The 22,674-nt window shown below is 41.5% G+C and overlaps 3 protein-coding genes across 5 annotated transcripts; 1 reads left to right on the top strand and 2 right to left on the bottom strand.

Annotated features, from left to right (window-relative positions):
- Nucleotides 1-36: 36 nt before the first annotated feature.
- Nucleotides 37-7,332, bottom strand: LOC311258040 (signal-transducing adaptor protein 1-like). Its single transcript, XM_084354088.1, has 12 exons — nt 7,143-7,332; nt 5,282-5,353; nt 5,069-5,188; nt 4,915-4,971; nt 4,609-4,760; nt 3,890-4,021; nt 3,696-3,765; nt 3,256-3,358; nt 2,960-3,049; nt 1,765-1,845; nt 1,387-1,524; nt 37-1,300 (listed from the first exon to the last, which is right to left on the bottom strand). Exons 1-12 carry the CDS (start codon nt 7,227-7,229, stop codon nt 1,236-1,238), a joined length of 1,167 nt encoding a protein of 388 aa, XP_084210214.1. The 5' UTR covers nt 7,230-7,332; the 3' UTR covers nt 37-1,235.
- A 2,226-nt stretch (nt 7,333-9,558) lies between these two features.
- Nucleotides 9,559-12,803, top strand: LOC311257993 (ras-related protein Rab-11B-like). 2 transcript variants are annotated; one of them, XM_084354014.1, is made up of 5 exons: nt 9,559-9,733; nt 10,981-11,176; nt 11,269-11,462; nt 11,554-11,634; nt 12,066-12,803. In XM_084354014.1, exons 1-5 carry the CDS (start codon nt 9,694-9,696, stop codon nt 12,209-12,211), a joined length of 657 nt encoding a protein of 218 aa, XP_084210140.1. In that variant the 5' UTR covers nt 9,559-9,693; the 3' UTR covers nt 12,212-12,803. The 2 variants fall into 2 exon arrangements, with proteins under 2 accessions (XP_084210140.1, XP_084210141.1); XM_084354015.1 differs by lacking the exon at nt 9,559-9,733 and adding an exon at nt 10,220-10,326.
- Nucleotides 12,804-14,090: 1,287 nt separating this feature from the next.
- marchf2 (membrane-associated ring finger (C3HC4) 2) lies at nt 14,091-22,082 on the bottom strand. Of its 2 annotated transcripts, none has more exons than XM_084355057.1 (5): nt 21,675-22,082; nt 18,641-18,933; nt 18,255-18,459; nt 17,818-18,027; nt 14,091-17,667 (listed from the first exon to the last, which is right to left on the bottom strand). In XM_084355057.1, the coding sequence occupies exons 2-5, from the start codon at nt 18,820-18,822 to the stop codon at nt 17,509-17,511; spliced, it is 756 nt and encodes a 251-aa protein (XP_084211183.1). In that variant the 5' UTR covers nt 18,823-18,933; nt 21,675-22,082; the 3' UTR covers nt 14,091-17,508. The 2 variants fall into 2 exon arrangements, with proteins under 2 accessions (XP_084211183.1, XP_084211184.1); XM_084355058.1 differs by having other exon boundaries at nt 14,334-17,667; nt 18,264-18,459; nt 21,675-22,080.
- Nucleotides 22,083-22,674: the final 592 nt, after the last annotated feature.

Raw genomic sequence — 22,674 nt, forward strand, 5'->3', positions numbered from 1 at the left:
AGAAATAAACATCAGTTGTGTAAAAAGAGGATAAAGAGCAGGTACAGAACATTATTAAAGGAGACCTATTATGCTTTTTTGTTTTTTTTCTTTCCTTCGGTGCTTTATATAGGTTCATGTGCATGTAAAAGATCACAAATGCATAATGTAAAACAATATTCACAGTACAAATTAAGCTAACTGGTAGCTGCAACCATGACAGACACAACTGGAGACAGCAGTGCTGGCTCAGGCGTGTGTGAGCTGACCAATCAGAGCAGACTATTCGAGAGGGTGGGCCCTTAAAGAGACAGGAGCTAAAACAAAGCGTTTCAGACAGAGGGCGAACACAGTGCTGCAGCACTGGACTGTTTGAGAAAACTGATGTGTTTTTTGAGCATTAAAGCAAGTCACCCTATTCTAGTAGTAACCCAAAATAATTATGAACCTGAAAATTAGCATAATACGTCTCCTATAAAATAATTGATTAATAATTGTTGCATGTAGGGCTGCAACTAGTTTATAAAATGTCAAAAGATTCTTCATTTATTATCATAAATGACAAAGAAAAGCAGCAAATTCTCACATTTAAGAAGCTAGAACAGGCTAATGTTTGACATTTTTGATTATCAAAATAGTTTGGGATGAATATTCTTCTGATCAACTAATCGATTAATAGACTGTTGTTGTAGCATGGCACATACAAGACTGCTTGCTCACATGTATCTGATGCGATGTGACAAAAGCAAGAGTTTTACTTCATTGAATAAGTATATACAATACATTCACATACAATAGGTATAGTTACTACAAGCCAACTCAAGTGGGTACTGTATATAAAAGACATGCCTCTAAGGCAGAACAGATATAGCCATCTTGGCTACATAAAAAAATATATACAAGTGGACAAAACAACACTGATATAGTCAATCCAATCAGGCAAATCTACACCATTGTCAATGGTAAATGTGCAAAACGTACAAGATAAACGGTGAAGATAATGTGACGGGTACACCCCTCATTACAGTCGATTCATTTGCTAATGAGTGTCTTAAGAAGGGGGAATCAATACAGTGTTAATCTTCAGAGAGGCTTCACTGCTGACAGCCAGCTGACGAGGAGGAGGAGCAGAGCCACGGCGCAGGCGAGGAAGAGGCCGTCTGTGTGGAAGCAGCTGGTCTCTGCTCCCGTGTGTTTGGCTCATCTCGCAGGAAACAGAAGTCACAGATAGTTTGAGAGGCTCCGACCAGCAGAGGTCACTCTACACACTTCGCCTTTTGTTCCAACTTCATTTTCAGCTCAGACAGTGCTGCGAGAGGAACTGGAGCATATCAGACAATAAGTTTAGATATTATCTAAAGACAGCAGAACATAAAAAGATGGCACAGTGAAGCAGCGCGGACTTACTTTGTCTCACGTCCTCTGTGTTGGATCTCGTCCTGTTTGTTGAGGAGGTAGTGGAGGGGGGTGATACAGACGAGGTCCACTTGCGAGGGGCGGGAGTGGGAGGCATCATTGCTTTCTTTGGAGTGTCTGTCTCCAGTTCTGTGGACGATCAAAAGCACAGTGATTTAGGGTTATAGAAGGTAAATACTCACACACGGTGAGTCTCTGAGATTGACAGATGAGACGGAGGGACCTGCGTGTCAATGGAACAACTCTAGTTCGCAGTCGCAGTGGAAAAAATGAAGTCACACCAGTTTATGTTTGCGACACAGATAAGCAGCAGGCAGGAATGATAGATGAGCTGACTGATGGGGCCGCTGCCAGAAGAGGTAAACTCACCTTTGTCGTTCAGATAAATGGCTTCTTCTTCTTCTTCAAACGATACTGGCACTGGTTCAGGAGTCGGCACTCTTGGGGCCACTGCAACAAAACATGTAATTATAATAATTAAAGGGTTTGTATACAACCTATGCCATATTATTTAATGTGAACAACAACTACTGTCCCAGTACTCTCGCGAGAAATCACGTAAACATGAAGCTACGGCCGAAGGAATAGAGGCAAAGGAGATTTTTAGCCAGACCAGTGGTTTGTGATACAATCATGACGGGTCACTGGAAACTTACAAAGATAATAAAAGTGTAAAAATATAAATCTGCTACAGTATGTGATATTTCATTTTGTCAGATTTTGCTGTAATCTTTTTTGTTTTGTTTTAAGCGAATTACAAGATAATTTGACTTGTTGATAATTATTCAGTAAAAGAGAGCAGCTCTCCGGATGTCGAACAGCTTTTCCATTTTAACATAGCCTTAGAAAGCCCGTACGAGCAAGTCAAAATGATCATGCAAATTGCTTTTTACTTAAATAACTCATACACACGTGGAACAATTTCATTTTAAGTTTGCATTATGGTTTTAATAATCCTCTCTGAGCTTTCATAGTAAAACATGGGAAAAAGTTACTATTCACAAGTAGCACACAAATGTAACCTGTGAAGAGCGATCGCAGGCAGGCATTTTGTCATTTTAAGGGGTCGAGCGCTTAAAAAAAGGCTGTGAACCTCTGCTGGAGACTCTTACGTAGTCTTGTAAACATTTGCTTGAGTTACAAAGTCCAAAGTAAATCATAACTCGGCGGAGGAATTTTTTTACCTGCTGCACAAAGGCTCGAAAACAAGCAAACCATGAGTGATTGGCGGGTGTGGGTGACTGGAGTCATAATGCAAAAACTTCAGTGTTGCCACAATGGTTTGATTGATATGCTTACTCACCATTTAAGATATATTGCTTTTAAAGTAGTAGTATTCAAGTAGTAAAAGTGGTTTTGCTTTATGATGTAAAAAAACACAAGTAAAAGTCATTTTCCATGTCACTGCTCTCTGGAAATGCCCCGAGATAAAATATCTCTGTAGGGGCGGAATTCCTAAATACCTGACACGACATACCGTGACGACAGAAAACAGGGCGGGCAAATACTTGCACGAGATGTTTGTGTTCATGTTTGTGTGTTTTTCTATTCATAGACACAGTACCTGGTTTTGGGGGGAGAGCTGGTGGGACAAGGCTCGACTGGGCCTGCTGAACGCTCTTCTCTCCATTTTCATTATCAGAGCGAATGAAAGCTGAAAAAAAAGAGCCAGAGCTTGAATTAATCATGTGAACCTTTTGGTAAAAGCACATGCTTGGTCAATGGAATAATAATGACGCAGCTAGAAAGGTGACCTTATTTAGATAAGAAGCGAGAGAGCAAACGAAAGGCAGGAAGAGGAAAATAAGCAGAGTGAACGAGGACGTAAGACACAAATGTCTTTGTTTTTTTTGCACGTACAGATGTTTTTCTCATATTGCTCCTCGATGATGAGAGGAATCAAAACTCCGTCAGTTTTCTCCACCAGGTAGTTGACCACATCATGTAGCGTGGCACAGGGGACCTGCACGGAGAACATCTTCATTTAACAACTTAAAGCCAATAAAACACATCCAGGAAATAAAACAGGTTGTGTTTTTTGAGACAACTTTAAAAAAAACACAAAAATATCCAACACGTGCACAGAAGACAAGTGCAGAAGACATATGACTGCGACTGAGCTAATGTGACATTTTTACTGCCACTTCTGTTTACCGGTAATTGCTCTCTGCTTTTCCAGGAGGTCATGTGCTCATCTTGTCTCTCATGAGATCAACAAACAATTAAAGCTATCAAGTGAAACTGTTTCCATCTCACTGAGGAGTCAGAAGTACCTGAAGTAAAGGCTTTTCAATACTCACAGGGATGTCGACGTCGATGTTGAAGCCCCCGTTGTGTTTGCGAGTCACGCGGTAGTGTTTGAAAATCGGGCTGATGGAGAGAGAGAGAGGCGGTCAGAACACAAATAAACACATTATAAATGATCCGAGAAAAATATCACATCAGCAAAGATAGATGAGTCGGTCGTGAAGTGTTGGAGTGTGTGTGCGTTTACCCATCAAGGTCCTGTCTGGTGGTGACAGCGAAGTTGTTTCCACCACCTGCGGGCCGCAGCAGCAGGTTTCCTTTCTTGGCCTCTCTCTCGAGCAGCAGCTCTGCCTCCTGACGGGTCCTGTTGTAGTAACAACTGCAGGACACCAGAAGAGCTTATTAAAAAAAGTGATGCGTCCAGATCTCACATGTCGAGTTTGTATACGTGTATGTAGAGCATGTGAGGACAAGGAGCGTGAAACCCTCGAAAAGTCTTGTTTGAGATTCAAGACAGCTACTGTACTGAGCTGAACACGCTTTTTGGTTCTGATACCACAAATCAGTCTGGATTTAAGCTTCATAATGCTGCATTTTTTAAAACAATTCAATGGGGTTCTAGGTGTTTTTTTGAGCATTTTAATCCTTCTGAATGCCAAATATGAAGACACATAGTTTTGCCTGGACAGCACTTGTAAACACTTTCTAAGCTGCTGCAGGCCGGTGCAACAATGCATGACTCAGATGCAGGTGTCTGTTGCCTTTAGGCAGGGTTGGGAATTTTGCCATTTCGGTATGCTTCAAGATAAAGATAAATAATGCCTGTTTTGTCCTGTCTTATTCTGTGTTTGCAGAATATAGGAGGACAGGAAACCGAGAGCATGTAGGAAAGATCACATTTTCATGCTGTCAGCCCTATAAGTAAGAATTCCCCCCAATATTTCACTTGAGCATGAGTGTACTCACGCTGGCATATCTGCTACGAGGCTGAGGTAAGGGCTGAAGTTGGTGGCAGCAGGTGGAGGGATGGTTTTTAGTCTTTCTTGTTCTCTGTCGACGGCCTCTTTCAGCATGTGGATCTGACCTGGCAGAAGGTTGAGGGAGGATGGGACCGACAGCTGCAGGGAGACAAAGTTCCTGTTTTAAATGATCCGTGCAAATGACGGATGTAATCATCTACATCTGGCCTGATGTTACATACATCAGTCTCTTAAAGGTACATCATTTAAAACACTGACGGTAAAGAGAACAAGGCTCTTCAACGACACAGACCTCAGTCACAGAGTAGATGAAGCCCTTCCACAGCTCACGAGCCTCGGCACTAGGGACCTTCAGGTGCAACGGAGGAGAGAAAAACGTTAAGAATGAGGAATTACTCTGAAAAAAAAGATACTGTTCAACATATTTGCAGTTTTTTCCCCCTCACAGTGAATTTGATATTTCCGTCCTTCATCTGCAGGTTGAATCTGGCTGCATCTAAGTTACGATCCTGGCTGCTGTCGTCCGTTATTGAGATCAATTCACTCAGATCCAGTTTCTCCATGTACTGATGAAACACACGCACACAATGAGGAACAATTTTCATTAAAAACATTTAAATCCGTCTCTTACATTCACCCGAATCTGTGCGATTACTTACATCCATGTCTCTCTTTTCATTGAAGAAGAACAGAGTGTTTCCACACAGGCACGTCCACATTTTCCGCGACGTCTGCACAAACACAAACATACAGAGGCGTGCTGAGTAAAAAACAGCATACCAAGCAGGTGAAATTGCAGATGTGAAGAGGGAATTCAAAAACAGATGTCTAATTGTGTTAAACAAACACATAAAAGGAAGGAAAAAGGAAGACTTATTACACAACAAGGAAATAAATGGGGCAGCTGCAGTCTGTCTGTCTGCGTGACATTCCTGGATCAGACTTGAGCGAGTGAGTCAAGCCTTCGTTGCCACAATAGAAAACAATTAATCACATTTAGTTGGAATTGGGCCTGAAGGGAAATATATTAATGTGTCATTGATTAAGTTTTTCGTGTAGGCGAAAAGGTTCTGAGTTTTGAGGTTTTGTATGAATCGGACTTTACGTTCATTATTGTCTGTGTCAGGTCAGAGCCACCGGCAACGCTGTGTGTCACTAGTCGAACCTGAACTCGAAACAACTTACGTATGAGATCCAGGTAGTGAACTGTGACCCAGGACTGGGATAGTTTTAAAGGTGCACTATGTAGTTTTGGGACCTTCAAGTACTTTGGTTATATGTGGCGGACCCTGCCACCTTTCTAGCTTCAAACAGTGTTCTGGGGACCTCATTTTCCTCTGAAAACAGCTTGTTTATTCAGTTATGGAAATATAAATATCTATGATTTTGTATTGTGACCGCGTTAATGTTTCTTCTCCAGAACTACACAGCGCTCCTTTAAAAGTTTCCCCCTGATCTTATGTGCTCTCATTAAAGTGTATATGGCCTCTTATCAGAGAGGGCTGGGCAGAACAGCACACAGGATTTATTATCCTTAAAGCCGGCCGTGCCAGTTTGCGTCTTTAGTTTTCTGTCAGCTCCAGTCTTTATGGCACAATGAGCCGAGAAGCAGTCGGACCAGTTGGAGCCTTTGCACGCATTGCGGAAGGTCAAAGTCTACACAGCTTACAAGAAACTATCTAATCACAGACGGGCTGCTCCACCCACAGAAACAGCTCTTACCCTGTCTTACAGTACTAATAAAGTAATAAACATCACACTGGTTTTGTAATATTAAGCACAGGTTAGTGCAGGAAAAATCAGTGGAGTAATTGTAGTTCCTCATCATGAGGGTCAGCCAACTAGGAGACAATAGAGCTCGTCTGCACACCATCACAAATCAGCGCTGAACGCTCTGACATGTAAAACACACTGAAGCTGACAGCAGTGTCATGAAGATCCAACACGTCACTGCACATTGTCGAGATGCCTCAGAGAAAGAAAGAGAGCAGCCATCAACCTATTTCAAACATAAGCAGCTCGAACAACTAGTCGATTAATCGATCAGACGAAGAAAAACCTATTCTGATCATCGTTAAAGTCGTTTTTCACATGTGAGGACTTTCCTCTTTTATTATAGGATAGTAAACTAAATATCTTTGGGGGTTTTTCAGTGTTGGTAAAAGAAAATAATAATAATAATAATTTGAAGATGTCAGCTTCACAATTTCAAGATGTGCAGACATTTTATAGAGCAAATGATTTATCAATTAATTAAAAAAGAAAATTAAAATAATTAAATTACTGTTAGAAACAGCCCAAAAACATCCTAATCTTATGCTCAAAATCTACTTTTATAAACATTATTTCTAAAAACTGGTTCAGATTTTAAGATGTTTTTCTATTTCTAAACATAAAAATTTAAGTAGAAGAGATAAAAGTCATAATAATAAGCTTTTTGTCCATTTCACCAACAAAGTCACTGCAATGTGTTTGCACAGTAAAACAAAAAAATGTCTCCACTCTTCTCCAATGAGTTACCTTGTCTTTGAACGACCTCTTCTCCAGGTATCCTTCATAGTAACACGCTGGCAGCTGGTTCCTCTGTCGCGCGGCTCGCTTTGCCATCACGAGGAGTGAAGTTTCAAAAATCAGAGCTCAGGTACAAACTTCACTGAAGCTGTGGAGTAAAAAAGCCCATGGAAATATGAGCGCACGCTGCTTTGCCCCACCAAAGCACGCCTGTGAAGTGAAGTGACGTGAAGAGAGCACCTGTCTGTTGACGCTGACAGGCGGCTGCGTCCTCGCCGCTGATTGGTTGATATGAGGAGTGGGCGGGGTGTTTCTAAGAAAAACCACAGGTGAGACTCTCTGCTGTTGGCGCAAGGATGGAAACCACCCGCCTGAAGGCTTCTCAAAGTCACGACACTGTGTGATGTTATATGGTTTTATTATTATTATTATTATTATTATTATTATTATTATTATTTTACAGGTTTAAAGTGAACAAAAACTGGCAAAACAAGCTTTGAAAACACTACACAGCCTAGGATTTGTACAAATGTAAAATTAAATAAAAAATGGCAATTTTTATCATCTTATATAGCTGTTATCAAAAGTATTAAAGAAATCAACAAATAGTGCAGCAAATGTAAAAAGTATGAAGCCACACAAGGCTACTGCTTGTTATTGTCCTGCGGCTCAACAGTGCAGGTATAATCCAGATAAGCCGCTGAGCTGGTAACAAGTTAATCATTGGATCATATGTGGAATGAGGATCTATAGATGGTTCACTGCTGCTGATCTGTGTTTCATACATTTATCTTCCAACATGAACTACAGTGTGTTATGGGACAGATCAGAGATTCCCCCAGGATCCTGATGTCAACAGGGATCTCTCCAGATCTAGGTCACAGGTAATCAGAAGCTGCTGGGTTCCCCTGCTCAGTGGTTGTGTGTTTTCAGGGAGGCGACACCATCAGTTGGCTCTCTGCATTTTCTGTTTGGGTGAAAATCTGGTTGAGTGTGTTTGAGATTTCTTTCTTTTGGCCAGTTTCTATACATTTTGTTTCGCCCCCTGATCAGTGACTCTGGGTTTTATTCCCACCACCACCTTTTAGACACCAAGGCACCAGTTTGTTCTGACCCTTTTGTGATTTGTGCAGTGCTTTGTTAGTTTCCCAACCTGCGACCCCTGTCCTTCAGGTTTTGTGCTCTAGGGCAACAAATGCATGCTAAGTACATTTACTCAAGTACTGTACATAAGTAGACTAAATAGACTGATTAATCTAAAAAATATCAGCAGGTGAATCCCTCTATAGGAGGCTTGCAGGCAGACCCCTCTCAATTAATCAATAAAGACAATAATCATTAGTTGAAGTCCTGTACAAATAAGCTCCACTTCAACCAACTACACCAGTAAAATCATGCACAAGTCATAATACTATAATGTCTATGTAGTATAATAGTCACAGAGGGCATTTTCCTGCATTGAGTACTTAAGTAACACCTTAAAACAGGACTTAACTTGTATTTTTCAGTATTTTTGGTGTTCTTACTAAAGGACTTCCTCCACCACTGTGCAGACTCACTTATAATGTGAACAAGCAGAGGCCTGAAAATAAAAATATCTATCAAGAGGAAGAGCTGGTGGCTCCCTCTGCTGGCTGTTATGAGGTTTCATCCTAAAACTACTGCAGTCTAATGCAACATTTATGCAGAGGGTGCAGATTATGGTGTTGCTGAGTTGTATTATGGCACCTGAAGTGCCTGTTATGGGGACAGAGGGAACTTGAGGTTTGTCCCAGTACCATATAAATGTAAAGATAAATGGTTAACTTTACTGACTCTGAGCCACGACATGCTCAACTTTTATTTGTCAAATTAACTATAAAACAATAGAAATAAAGTTTGACGATAAAATCCAAACACAAGGTCCACTTGCAGCTCTTTCCTGGGACTTTGCTCAGTTTTATGAAAATAAGATTTATTGCCACTTAAACTTTGCAGGTTATACAACTTCATAGTTTTAGGTTTCTGGTCTTGGTTGGTTTAAACATTGAGCATGAAAGTTTATTCTGAAAACTAAAAAAGTTAAACAACTATAAATCACTATCTGAGTACTTATTGGTGATTAGTTGCCACTATTAGGCTACTATTGTTTATAAAGCTGATAAAGATCATGTTTAAACATCTAGAAAGAGATGACCTTGGCCAGAATATGATGAAATGAATGAAAAAGATGCAAAAACATTTTTATTTTCATCTTCAGTGGCCAAATCTGATCAAACTGACCAATAAGAAGAAGCACAATCAGTGTTTTTTTATCATACAGTTTTATAAATTGTGGCTGTGAGGCCTTAGTGTATCACTTTAAAGGTATTTATGCAAACAAAACAGGTGTAATGTTGATTACTTTACTGTACCAGGAGCTACACGCCGGTAGATCACGTGACGCAGTGCCGTGAACGCAACTCCAGTCTCTCACGGCTCTGCTCTCGTCTCCTGTCATCTTGGCACAGCTCCCTGGTTAGGGCAGGGAAACTACTGTCTGCCATCACCGTAATCACAGAAAGGTGATTGTCTTCAAACAATGGGGAACAGAGACGACGAATATGACTTCTTGTTCAAAGGTAAGCGGAAGAGAAACGCCTTGTTTTGGCGTTACCTAGCGAGGAAAACTGGCTAAAGCGTAGGTTAGCATGGCTGCTAGCTGGTTTAGTATCAGCTGGTGGTGGCAGCTAGCTAACGGTCGCTAGCCACACTGTTATCTTAGCCTGAGCGCATGTTGGCGTGTTTTCGCACCACGTAACCTCACTTTAACTTTGACTTGAGATGTATTTGCGCCTTTTTATTCATGTCATGTCATGTAGGGATATTCATGTTTTGCTACATGGGCTTCACAGAAAGTAGGGCGTGTGGTGAGTTAGCCCTGCAAGCTAGCAGCTGGTCCAACGGGTGGAGCTAACAAGTTTATTAGCAATAATTTTTTTTTTTTAATGCAGCTTTATTGGCATCGAAGAGAAGTTGTTATCATCCATAACCACAGTGTAAAACATACGTGTGCAAACATTAGCATGAGACTTTGACCTGTTTTCTTGAGACTGCCTCATGAAATCAAGATAAATGTAATGGAAAAGAAAACAAGAGTTGCCTTTGTGGAGGACTTCCCATTCAGCTGTGCAAACCTGTCGCCTGAGGGAGGACACTCACTCCTTTATGAGAAGTATGAAGAGGAATCTGTAGTAAGGCTTTGATTTGTAGGTGATTCCCCAGCAGACACCGTCTGTGATGACTCAGGGAATAATCCCAGTATGAGTCTCTGGTCACATGCTCCTTTTAACACCAGTTTCGTGATAACAATGCATTTTTCTGAATGGGATTCTGCTTATTAATGTGTTGTTATGTTGAATCACTCTGTCACAACACAAGTCACACAATGGAGCCTTACAAACTAACACAGGTCAGATGTGTGGGATCTCATGTTGAGATTTCAAACCGTCCGATTGCCCAAGAACCCGCTTTTTTTGTAACTTCCCAAGCAGTGGCGTAGATAAGAAAAAAGAGAAAGCAGGATACATCACCTGTCACGAGTTTGGATGCAGGGTTTTAAATGATTAAAGAGTTCGCTCGGGCCATTACGACAGTTTGGAGATAGTGATGACGCGTAACAACAGACACAGGAACAGAGGCCTTGAGAAACCGTTGAGTCAGATTTCCCAGAGAGCAGGTCCTGGCAGCTTCTTCCTGCATGACTCCCAGCAGGGCAAAGTCTGATAAGGTTTTGTCAGTGCAGAGAGTAGAAAGAAAACAAGTCAGCACTTTCGTCATGGCCGTGACAGTCAGCTACAAGGTTTGTCTGTTTTTGATTCTTTTGCAGTCGTACTTATCGGAGACTCGGGAGTGGGGAAGAGTAACCTGCTGTCCCGTTTCACGAGAAATGAGTTCAACCTGGAGAGCAAGAGCACCATCGGGGTGGAGTTCGCCACCCGCAGCATCCAGGTGGACGGCAAGACGATAAAGGCTCAAATCTGGGACACAGCTGGACAGGAACGCTACAGAGCCATCACCTCAGCGTGAGTATCTTCTTTGCGTGTAAACTGATATATATTGTGCTTGAAAAAAGACATTATAGTTATTGTATTCGTCTGGTTTATGATGTCACCAGGTATTACCGGGGTGCCGTCGGAGCTCTCCTAGTCTACGACATCGCCAAGCACCTGACATACGAGAACGTCGAGCGCTGGCTGAAGGAGCTGAGGGACCACGCCGACAACAACATCGTCATCATGCTGGTGGGAAACAAGAGCGACCTCCGCCACCTCAGGGCTGTGCCCACTGATGAGGCTCGGGCCTTTGCAGGTAAATCACCAAACACCATGGTAATAAGCAAGCCGAGCCAGCTTTATAGTCTTTTAAACACTAAAGCGTCTTTCTTTTCCTCCCACATTAGAAAAGAACACTCTGTCATTTATCGAGACTTCAGCGTTGGACTCCACAAATGTAGAAGAGGCATTCAAGAGCATTTTAACAGGTAGGAAGATGAAGACTTGGCACAGTGTCTCATGTGATGTTCTGATCTGGAGGTCTCATTGTTGCACGTAGGGCTGTACCAAAGCCTCTATTATTATTTTTAAATTAACAAAATCCTCAACTGCAGTAACATGATTCATTGGAAACTGAAATGTCTGACATGTTGATGGAGTTTTTGTTATTTTGGTTATAAAAATGTAATTTATGGTTGGTCTAGCGTTTAATTGCTGCTAGACCAACCCGATAAAGTTTAAGTTCACCCAAAAATTTAAAATTCAGTCATTATCTTACGCCAGCATTATGAATTAAGCTTTGAAGCTTCTATTTGGTACGGCCCTAATCACATATCTTTGATTTTCTGACCACTTATAAAAAGTTAAAACAAATCAAGAGCCTCACTGTGTTCCTCTTTCTTGAATTTTCCCTCTGCAGAAATCTACCGCATCGTGTCACAGAAGCAGATAGCGGACAGGTCTGCACACGACGAGTCTCCGGGCAACAACGTAGTGGACATCAGTGTCCCGCCGACCACTGACGGGCAGAAGGGCAACAAACTGCAGTGCTGCCAGAGCCTGTGACACTCCATGACACTCATCCTCCACCTCTCCACCTCTCCACCCTATCATCACATCACCTGTGCACTTTTTTTGTTCCCGTTGCTCTGCTCATGGCCAACTCCCGCTGTCCTTTACTTTTCTCTCTGCCTTTCATTGTTTTATATTCTTCTGAACTCACTCGTGCTCTTTTCTTCTGCCATGAAAAAAAAACAAACTTCAAGAAGCCTTTATGTCACTTGGTCAGTTCGAGTTGTACATGGAGTCAATGTGAAGGTTCCTGCAATGCAGGGACGAGGCATAACGAAGCCTGTGAAGTTGATTTGAACTCAACTGAAACTCTGTCGTGTGCAGGGAGGCTGGGAAACACATTTCAATGGTTACCACTAGATGGTGCTGTGTAAATAAACTACAGGCAGTTTACTCCAACCTGGTGAAGCAGTGTTAATGCGTCTGACAGTGTGGTCCTTCTAACTTCTCTCTTACATCAGATAAGTTATCATGCCAAAAATATCCTCTTTATGTATTTATTGAAGAATATTTGGCATAAGTTGTCATTGTTTTACTTTAAATTTAAGAACTGTATAAATTTACAATAAAATTCTTGACAAAAGTAGCATGTTGTGTTTATCTCACTGGTTGAAGAGAGGATCTGAGTCACATCAAGTTCCTGGAAAGTATCTGAATACATTTACTCAAGTTCTGCACTTGAGGTACTCGTACTTTACTTCAGTACCTCTGTTTTATGGTAAATATTGTATTTGTTACATTTATCTGACAGCTGTAGTTACTGAAAAAGCTGACCAGTTTATTAATTATGAAAAACTAATCAACGGTATATAAGGTAGTTAAATTAGCTCCACCTTGACATCATAATCCTGCTCACATATAAATGCAACAGTAACAACAACTAATCCAATAATGCATTTATGACAAATATAACACTTTAAAGGGACAGTTCAAAATCAAAACTCTGCCTTGTCTCTTATATAATGCAACTAGATGTAACTCAGTTTGTTGTGCGCAAAGCAGCAAAGAAATACATTTGAGAAACTCAACACATATTTTCAGGGGAGTCGAGCCCCTCTTCTTATTTCTCAGTGTGTACCTCCTCGACTCCTTTCCTCAACTCCTCTCCTCGCCTCTTCCACATGAGATGCAAGCAAGCGACATGAGGAGTCAAGGAGGCAGGCTATTAATAAATTCAGTCTGTTCAGTTTGTGGCAAAGCTGAATCATCTGTTCATCGTTTTCTAATAATCTAGATGTATACGTAGCACTACATGTGAGAGGAAACAAGTATTTTCAGATTTTGGGGTGAACTTTCCCTTTAAATCACAACATTTTGCAGAACTTTTACTTTTGATACTTTAAATACACTTCACTCAATAATTCTGCACTTCTACTGACGAACCTTTTGAATGCACTACCTTCACTTGTAGTGGAGTTGTGATGAGTTTTTTTAAAGGAAAGATCTGAAAAGTGCGTAAATCTGGAGCGATGATATCAGGGTTCCAGTTCCATCTTGTGTATGTAGGCAGATAAAATAACATTTTCAGTGATTCCTTCCTGGAGAGCAGAGACCGTTCACCGCGGCAGCATATGGAATATTTTGAACTTCTGTTTTTTGTCTTTGAACTCGTGTGTTTTTTTCTAACTAAGCTGCTTATATTTCGAGTAAGGACGAATAAATTCGGAGGCTCTCCAGAGCAAGCAAAACTTGACATGGGGCAGTTGTTTTTCATCAGGATTAATGGGTCCGTACAGCTGTGGTGAAAAACAGACTTACAGTAATGACATCAACCTCTCTGGACTAAGAGGATGATCCGTAAACAGCCATATCAGAGCAAAAATAGCGATTATCATTAACACAGCTCTCAGAACAGGAAAACAAATCACTTGAATTCATGTTCACCCACAAGTTATCCTTGGGTTTTATTCGCTTTGCAAATTATTCTTGGCTGATTGCAGGTACCAGTGTTTTGGTGAAGACGTGTTTTTCCCCCCCACAGCACACCATAAACATTGTAGTATTTAAAAATGTGAATACTGAAGAACTGCAACGTAAAATACAAATGACACATATCAACATACCCGCCATCCAAAAAAGACATTTAGGATTAAAAGATTACAAAAAATGTCATAAGCAACATCACAATTACATGTTTATTCGTGTAATAAACAACAAAGAAAACAATGATTTAAGATCCCTTTCTGGATTTGAAGAGTGGAGGCTATATAAAATAAGTATTACATCATGGTTAAAGTGTTATAAGACCTAAAAACTCTTTGGAGACGTGAGGATCTGCTTCATGCAAATAGCTCTGACAGCAGCGCTGCATACTTTGTACAGACTTCATACTATCGAACAAACATCAACATCGTGGTCAGTGGCTGTGTTGACTAACTGCACCTCAGCTCTTTATGTTGCTTCAGAACCAGCCCCGATAGATCCCAACACTCGGAGTAAGCCTCGTTCACGACAAACAGTAAACACACGGATGATCAAATGACTCATAAGCTTGTAAGGCCCCCCCCCCCCCCAGTTGCATCGCAATACTGCAGGATTTAATCCTTTGTTCTGAGGTCGGTTAAAAACACAAACAAAAGATTAAGTGGGGCAGAATGTGGGACAACCCACCAGGAGCTGACAGTACCAAAGTGTGATAGTGGTGTAGACGGACAGCCAGGGCAGGGATTTAACGCTTACAGCCACTAGTTACTGGTGATGCCAGCAGTCAAACACGTAAAAATATATTTTAAAAACAAATGTCTGCTCAACAGTTAGAGCCATAGCTGGTGTCAACCGCCCACTAACTACTGAGACGCACCCCGTTCCTAGGACTGTTTTACAACAACTTCAAGGAGCTGCTGCACAAGTGAGTGTAAAAACGTACTCGTATCAACGTCGGTAACAAAATCTGCTCTGAAAAGGTGACTGAAACACCACCACACACCAGTTTAAGTCAAATATCGTCCGAGCCTGATTGTTATAAAGTAAAAACGTGTACTACTAACAACACAATTGTGCATAAAATCCAGACGGTTGGCCTTTTTCACAATGAATCCATGCCTCGACTTTGACATCCAGAAGATGGAAAGCACAAACTATGATCAAAGTATGCCAATCAAAAGCACGATCACTCAAAAGAACCAAATCCAAATATCTTATTGTGGTTTTGGGACGTAAGTTTAGCCCTTAAATGAATAAATATGAACCAGTCTGGACTAGTTTTAAGCTTCCCTCATGGACCACATTCACATGCAGCCGTTTTCCGCTCAGGGTGGGAAGAGCTCAACTGTGGCACGCTGCCTTGTTACAGGTTGGTCGTATAAATGTAGGGAATATGAACTTCACAGCTCTCGACTGATCAGCATCTGAAGGAGGGACATCGGGCTCCCGGATTTTCACTATCCTTATCGGTTTGCTGATTAATTGGGGAACTGTCAATGATTCCCTGCATATGACATTATCACATTGATAACATTATCTGAGCTTCCCACCCCGAGCGTGATGAAAATGGCTGCCGTGTTAATGATTTTTGTGTAGCACAGCTATAAAGGTAATTTTCTTATTATACCACACAGAATGGCACACTGACAAATAGTAACACCTGCACAATATTACTGACCCATATGCTGGATTATGTTGGTTTGAACAATAAAATCCTCCTCAATACGACCTTGCTGTTGGACTTTTCATCCGTCTCCCTTTGACCAGGCCACAGCGAGCTCAGGCGGCCATTAACCGTCTCACCATTAACTTGTGGAATGATGTAATAAACCAGGTAGTGTTTCTACGACTGGTTAATTAACAGCCACTGTAAGTGACTTGATTCGAAATGGCACCAAGCTATAAACTTCAAGAGTGAGAAGTCCTAAATGAGTCTGTTCAGAAACATCAAAACATGCCTAGGAACAAGTTTGCAGCCCCCCAAAACAAAGACGACATCCCACCAAACGGCATCTCCTGGCTTTTCTTGAAATTAGCGACGAAACAAAGCTGAAGGCAGATGAAGCCTTAGTGCTGCTTGCATAATGTACCCACCGCGAGAGTCATCGTTGGCGGGTAAAGGTTACGTTAGACTGGCAGAAGCACTACAAACACTGAGAGCACTGACAGTTTTGTTTTGCATCAGATCAGAGAAAACGATGTTTGAGCTTGACTTGCAGGAAGTTTTTGTATCCCTGATTGCACGTGGAGTGTTTTAATAAGCTGTAACAACCAATCAGAAGGATGCTTTAGTAACCTGCATCGACAACGTTCCCCCTAAAAGCCATTTTGATGGAGATTTCTACCTACTGTCAACAACACCTACTGGCTAAGTGCTGATAAGGAACCTCTACGAGGACGCTGTTAACCCTACTCCAGTAGGAACAATAAGTCGGTTCAGGTTTTTAAACCACAAAATAATTTTGACACCAACACTAGAAAAGAAAAAGAAAAATATCAGAAATAAAGAAGTTATTAACAGTGCTTTGCATGCATAACTGTGCATGTTGGTAGAGGTGAAGACCTCCATGTCCACAGTGGTTTATTGCACATTCTCTGGTTTTACTAATGCTTTGCTGCCATCCAGTCTTGGATGAGATGTAAAAACAGATGCAAGGAAAAAAAAACAACAACCTTGGAATAAGTCTGATAGGCTCGTCTTGAAATGAAAAGTTTCATCTCAGACAGAATACTGGCATCTGGATTTGTGAAATGTAAATACATCAAGGATCTCAAATTTGCATTTTTCCTTTAGAGATTCACGTGGACTCGCACAATAACTGCTCAAAAGAGCTCCTCAGTGGGCAACGCTGTGCAGAGGATGCAAGGCCTATGTAGTTAATAGCCCAGATGTCACATGTGTCAAGCAGATATAACTCTTCATCAGTGCGTCATGACAATGAATGACCTGTCATCTGCGGACCATCAGCGGGTTGTTGGAACGAAGCAAAACAATCATTAGCACATTTCACAGTCCACTACACGAGTTAGTTTGGTCATTTCTTCTTCATCCGCGGTGATGAGACTGTTTTCCCATGTTAACGTCTCTGCACATGTTCATGTCTTTGCATAAGTCTGGTCAACATCCAGCGTCAGGACAGACAGACTCCGTTCAACTGTGCTCATTACTGCACCCACCGGAGGACAAATTAAAGAGAAAGTGAGGCAAGTTAAGTTCTGATGGGGCAAAGAAGTGTTTCTTTTTTTAAAAAAAGCAACAAAAAAAGCCCGCAAGTGCTTCTGTAAAGGCCAGCCGGCGGGGGTTGAGGCGTAGACAGTCGGCCCCCGCACATAAAGACACCATTATCACCGATCGTCTCCGTTTGGTCTCATACTATACTCTCATTGGCAGACTTCTTCATCAGTTTGGTAGACAGCAAGGAATGCTGGGAAGAGTTGGACTCCTTGGCTTCAGGAATGAGCAGGCGTACTTTCTGATTTGTTCTTCTCCACTCGGAGTACAGCTGACAGTGGTAGCGGAAAGATACCTGCACAGACAACCAGGCAGAACAAAGAGGTCAGTTATGTGAAGCTGGTTATTATGGCCTTAAAATCATGTTCATGGCAAAGCAGCAAGCCATTTTAAAACTTAAGATGCGTACTACAAGAGTCAAATCTGAAAGTGAATTCATTTTTACCAGCGTCCACAGGACATAGATGGTGAAGAGGGCGATGGTGAGGGCTATGAGGCCCACAGCCTGCAGCCAGCTGCCCAGCTGAAGATGGTCCTGAGCGCCCCTCAGGCACAGCCAGCCTGAAATGGCTGCTAGGGGCGTGATGAACAAGAAGCACACCATGTCGCAGAACAGCGTCCTCTTCTCGTTACGAGGGCCGGGGTCCCGCAGCCACTGAGGAATAGAAAGTGGGAGAGGCAAAGGAAAGGTAGCGACAGGTGGAAGAGAGATCTTCAGTCAAATCGTAAAGAGACAAGACACACGATAACAACAAGCAAGCAAGCAAGCAAGCAGAAAGATGAGATGGAGGAAAGCTACTCCACACAATCCTTCACAAACCACATACAATAAAAAAAACCACAAGCAGAAAGATTGATGCAGACAAGGCAAAGGGCATTGACCTTTGTTACCTCTGTGAGAGGCCTCGGCCGGCGCTCGATGCTGAACTCTGTGTGGCAGAGCTCGCAGTAGCTGGTGTTGGAAGACGACAGCCACTTCTCCAAGCAGCTCTTGTGTACCGTGCCCAGGGTGCCCGTGCAGTCGCAGGGAGACAGGAGGCCCTCGCTGCTGCCTCCTTCGTGGCAAATACGGCAGATGGGGCCATCGCTGAGACAAATGACACATATTTTTCAAGTGGAAGAGCGAGTAACACATTTTACATCTGCATCAGAACATTTTATTCCCCGACATTTCTCTTGTGCTTAATAGATCAGTCATTTTCTTCTTCTATGTGGATATTTCTGTCCATGTTAATGACGTCTTCCCCGACAACACGAGTAAGTCGTACCTTTGCGTGCTCATGGGTTTGAGCACCGAGGAGAGCAAGCGTCCGTCTATGGCCGTGACCTGGGTGACGTAGAGCGCCTGGCACCCGTCGCCACCTGCCTCCTCCACGTTCTTCCACAGGCCGGTGCTGCTCGCACAGTCACACAGAGAACCGGGCAGGTGGCAACAGCCCCCTGTCGTCATGGTTACAGTGGCCGCAGAGGTGGTGGGGTGAGGGCGTAAAAAAAGGTCAGAGGTGAAGGTTGACTCGGGGCGAAGTAACTCTGCACTCCACAGGTTGGAAACAGATATTTTCTACAAACAGAGAAAGAGAGAGACAGATTGAGAGTTAATGGATTTATATGCAATGAAGTATTAACAAATAATACGTGTCAAGCTGCAGGTTTAACTGGAAGACATCCATAATCAGGCTGACAAAGGCCTGAGCAACCTCGAAGAAACTCTGAGACACGTGGTTTGTTGTTAAGATAAACTCTACCTAGTTAACCTTGTACGTTTTAAAGGAAATGTGCTTTTGTAACCGTCATATACGTCGTGTCCAAAGTGCAGTTTGCTCATTAACGTCGTCAGCAACTTGTCAGCATTCCTGACTTCCTTTCTTGTTCCCCAGTAGTAAGTCACACAGTTAGTCAGCGCTGTGGTTTGACGAAGAAGCTAACGCAGACAACGGACGGGATGTGACTACATCTTTCATCTTTTTTATTTTTCAAACTTGCAACCTCAGTGGTTCCTTGAGTCTAAATAAAGGTTTGAAATGAACACTCACGCATCAATAATACTACTAAACAAATCAATTTTAATCAAGAAATAAAGTATATATTTCTCTCAAATGGATGATTTGTTTTGTAATTTAACTGCATTTTTATCCGAATACTAATCTTCTTTGACTCAAGTAAAACTTTGCAGGACTTTTACATGTCAGCAAGGCTTAAAACGTAAAACAACAACGTCAGAGAAGGTAAAAGAACAATATAATAAGCAACATAATGCTGGATGACAGTATAAAATAACAATACAGTGTAATATGCAGTAGCTGAAGCAGGCATACTTTTATATGCTGCCTCAAAAGCAAAATATAGTACAGTGAAGTGAGACACTATGTTGATTTATCGAAATTGTATTGTGTTGATTACAATACTGTGGAAGAGTTAGCTGCTTTACAGCTAAATGTTACAGTATTCATTTACAGTTTCGTAGATAACTTAAGTTCACATCACATGAAAGCAATCACAATCGTTCCCAGAGTGAGTTTGTATATTTATGATTTTGTCAACACAGTCTAGTTCTTGGTACTTTTAGCTTTATGTTACCACTGAGGCTTTAATTTCCTGCCGCACCACAAAAACTGAGATTATCTACAAAGACATTTTGTCATTTACAAGAAAAGCTGTCTGGAGATGGGCCAATTTACCCAAAGCATTATAGCATCCATTAAAGAAGCAAGTACAGTGTGTGACGTGCAGCAAACAGCTGTCTCCCCTCAGATAACCCTTCTCCGCAGATAAGAGGCAGACGGCCGAATGCGATGCAGCCTGTTGTACATTTGTCGTGCTGTTCGGAAATGATTCTGTACATCAAAGACAAATTCATATTTCTAAGTGAAATGTTTTTATTTTGACTAAAAAAAAAACAGATACAGGAAGAGTTATGGCATAAGACATTATAAAACCAAAATGAATGTCTGCAGTGTTGTAAAAAGTACAAGTACAGAGCTTTGAGTAAATGTACTTGGTTACATTACATCACTGGATACGCACGAAGATACACGCCGACATGTCGCCCACGTGCTCAACGCTGTTGCTGTCAGGAGGTTTAACACGGCAGACGGTGCGAAAACTCTATTCTGTCTCCTTATAAATATTTAATATAATAAATCACACTCTACAGTCATTTGAATATCAGAGAAGAGTGGTAACTACAGGTGTTGAACAAAACAACAACATCTGGTCTAATCTGAGGTAAAAACAACTGACATCTCTGATCACAATGTTACATTTTAACTCCGTTGTATTTCCCTCTGCTACAACTATAACGTATGGAACGCACCTTTAGTTGAGTTAGGGGAAATTAAGCTATATGAAAATGGCAAAGTTAATATAAAATATTAATTTTGCCACATTTCTACTCATTGTATTCTAGTCGTATGTTTATGATCCAGATATTTTACCATGCTGCGTATTAGTTTCTGCAACAACAGTGATCTAATGTCCCCACAGTGAACAGATTGAGCTCGTCTGTTGTATTAAATATGCTTTATTAGCTGTTATCATCTAACTTCAGACAGCTCTGTGACACTGGCTGGTGTCTGGACTTGAACGTGAAGCCCCTGGTGAGATGACCTCTTCACCCCTTTAAATCAATGGCTGAGTGTGCCAGCATCACTGACTGACTGCTGTTGTTATTTACACATACTGATACAGCATGGTACGATTAAGAGGCACAATCCCTGACCCAGATAAACAAAAGGATAGCCCTAAAAAACTAAAGACAGCAACAAAACATGTTGAGTTGTTTAAATTTAATCAAGCTCCAGTGATGTACTGAGTGTAAACACAGGAATAACACAGGCCAGTGTTTTGTTAGAGAGGAGACAAACTCCCCAATCATACACGTGAGTGTGACTGTAGCTGATGAATATTTTCAGGAAGTGGTGGGCATTTAAACAATGGACATTTTTCTTCTTCTTAATGTCCCTTGGCTGTTTATCAGAGCATCCAGCTGCTGTGGTTTTGATCCAGTCTATTGTCTGGAGTGTAATCAAGCCAATACAGTAAAACCCTTCCACTGCATGGCGACATCATTTATAAAAACAGGTTATAGCCATGTTTAGGGACATTTAAAAAAAAAAAACAACACTAGTCCTTTCTAATGTCATGTTTTATAAATATGAATAAACGTATTTTCCCATTGTACAGCAGACAAACGGTCCCGCTCCAGCTGTGCTGCTTGCTAGCTGCCAGCTGTTAGCAGCTAACTACAGTAAACTGCTAGCTGCTGTAAAAAAAACAAAAATACAAATTAAAACATCTACTCACCCCGTGTCTTCTTACAGATGTGACACAGCCGCGGGCATCACCGCCCTGATGACCTCGTACATCCTTCTCGTTTCATTTTCAGCTGTGACTACGTGTGAATTCACAGCACTGCTCCGAAAGCTAGCCTCTGATAATGCTACGTTACAGCCCCGTGCTAGCTAGCAGCTCCCAGCTGATAACACACACTCACACTCACACACACACAGCAGGCCAGCCTTCCGCTTTCCCAGGGCTTTAAATATACCCCAGGGGCTCATCATCAGCTGTCTGCCTCTGCTGTGAACACGGGCCAGACGACTGCACAACACAATCCGGACGACTTAAAATGTGATTGGGAATAACAACAGCTTGCCAAAGGGAGGGGCGTTCACCGAAACATCACATGCGCAGCACGGAGCAGACGTAAACAGAGAAACAGAGCAGGACGATGTGATTAATAAATGTCTTTATGAAGGGGAGAAATACTGAGCAGTGCTTATAGTTTGTCCTCTATACCCTCAGCTCACTATGCACAAATAGGCCCTATAGGCCTTTTTTTTTTTTTTTGTTACATGATATGTGCTGTTTCTTGCTTGTTTTGTTTTTTCTGAAAAACTAATAAAAGTTCAAGAGAAAAAAAAAAGCAAATTTCACCACAACCATCAAAAAGAGACCTCATTTAATAAGGAAAAGTAGGTTTAAAAAAAATCAACTGATTTTATCTTACAGTCCTGGAAATGTCAGATCTTATAATATAATATTAATTCTTAATAATGATTAAAACCTTAGGATTAAACAATGATGTGCACTACTCAAAATTAGTTAGGGATGTTGGGATGCATGTGCATTAATATGCAATAAAAGTCCAATTAAATGTGTCACATTATTTTTTAAATATTCACAAAACACATAAAATAAAAATTCAGATGTCACTGAAAAAACAATCAAGTGAAGCACGAAAATATCCCAAATTCCCTCACTAAATTTTAAGTGTTGTTCAACTATATTCACATTGACAATA

This window comes from Pagrus pagrus (assembly GCF_965226575.1).
Source record: "Pagrus pagrus genome assembly, chromosome: 6".
NCBI classification, from domain to species: Eukaryota; Metazoa; Chordata; class Actinopteri; order Spariformes; family Sparidae; genus Pagrus; species Pagrus pagrus.

What these genes read in the sequence shown, in the direction of transcription:
- LOC311258040 (XM_084354088.1), bottom strand. Translation starts at nt 7,229, where the DNA reads ATGGCAAAGCGAGCCGCGCGACAGAGGAACCAGCTGCCAGCGTGTTAC. An exon ending in ACGGAAATATCAAATTCACT is followed by an intron (nt 4,972 to 5,068) that starts GTGAGGGGGAAA and finishes TTGCACCTGAAG; the next exon opens with GTCCCTAGTGCCGAGGCTCG. An exon ending in AGCTCTCCCCCCAAAACCAG is followed by an intron (nt 1,846 to 2,959) that starts GTACTGTGTCTA and finishes GTTTTGTTGCAG; the next exon opens with TGGCCCCAAGAGTGCCGACT.
- LOC311257993 (XM_084354014.1), top strand. Translation starts at nt 9,694, where the DNA reads ATGGGGAACAGAGACGACGAATATGACTTCTTGTTCAAAG. An exon ending in ATATGACTTCTTGTTCAAAG is followed by an intron (nt 9,734 to 10,980) that starts GTAAGCGGAAGA and finishes ATTCTTTTGCAG; the next exon opens with TCGTACTTATCGGAGACTCG. An exon ending in TGAGGCTCGGGCCTTTGCAG is followed by an intron (nt 11,463 to 11,553) that starts GTAAATCACCAA and finishes CTCCCACATTAG; the next exon opens with AAAAGAACACTCTGTCATTT.
- marchf2 (XM_084355057.1), bottom strand. Translation starts at nt 18,822, where the DNA reads ATGACGACAGGGGGCTGTTGCCACCTGCCCGGTTCTCTGTGTGACTGT. An exon ending in AAACCCATGAGCACGCAAAG is followed by an intron (nt 18,460 to 18,640) that starts GTACGACTTACT and finishes CATTTGTCTCAG; the next exon opens with CGATGGCCCCATCTGCCGTA. An exon ending in CTCTCACAGAGGTAACAAAG is followed by an intron (nt 18,028 to 18,254) that starts GTCAATGCCCTT and finishes TCTATTCCTCAG; the next exon opens with TGGCTGCGGGACCCCGGCCC.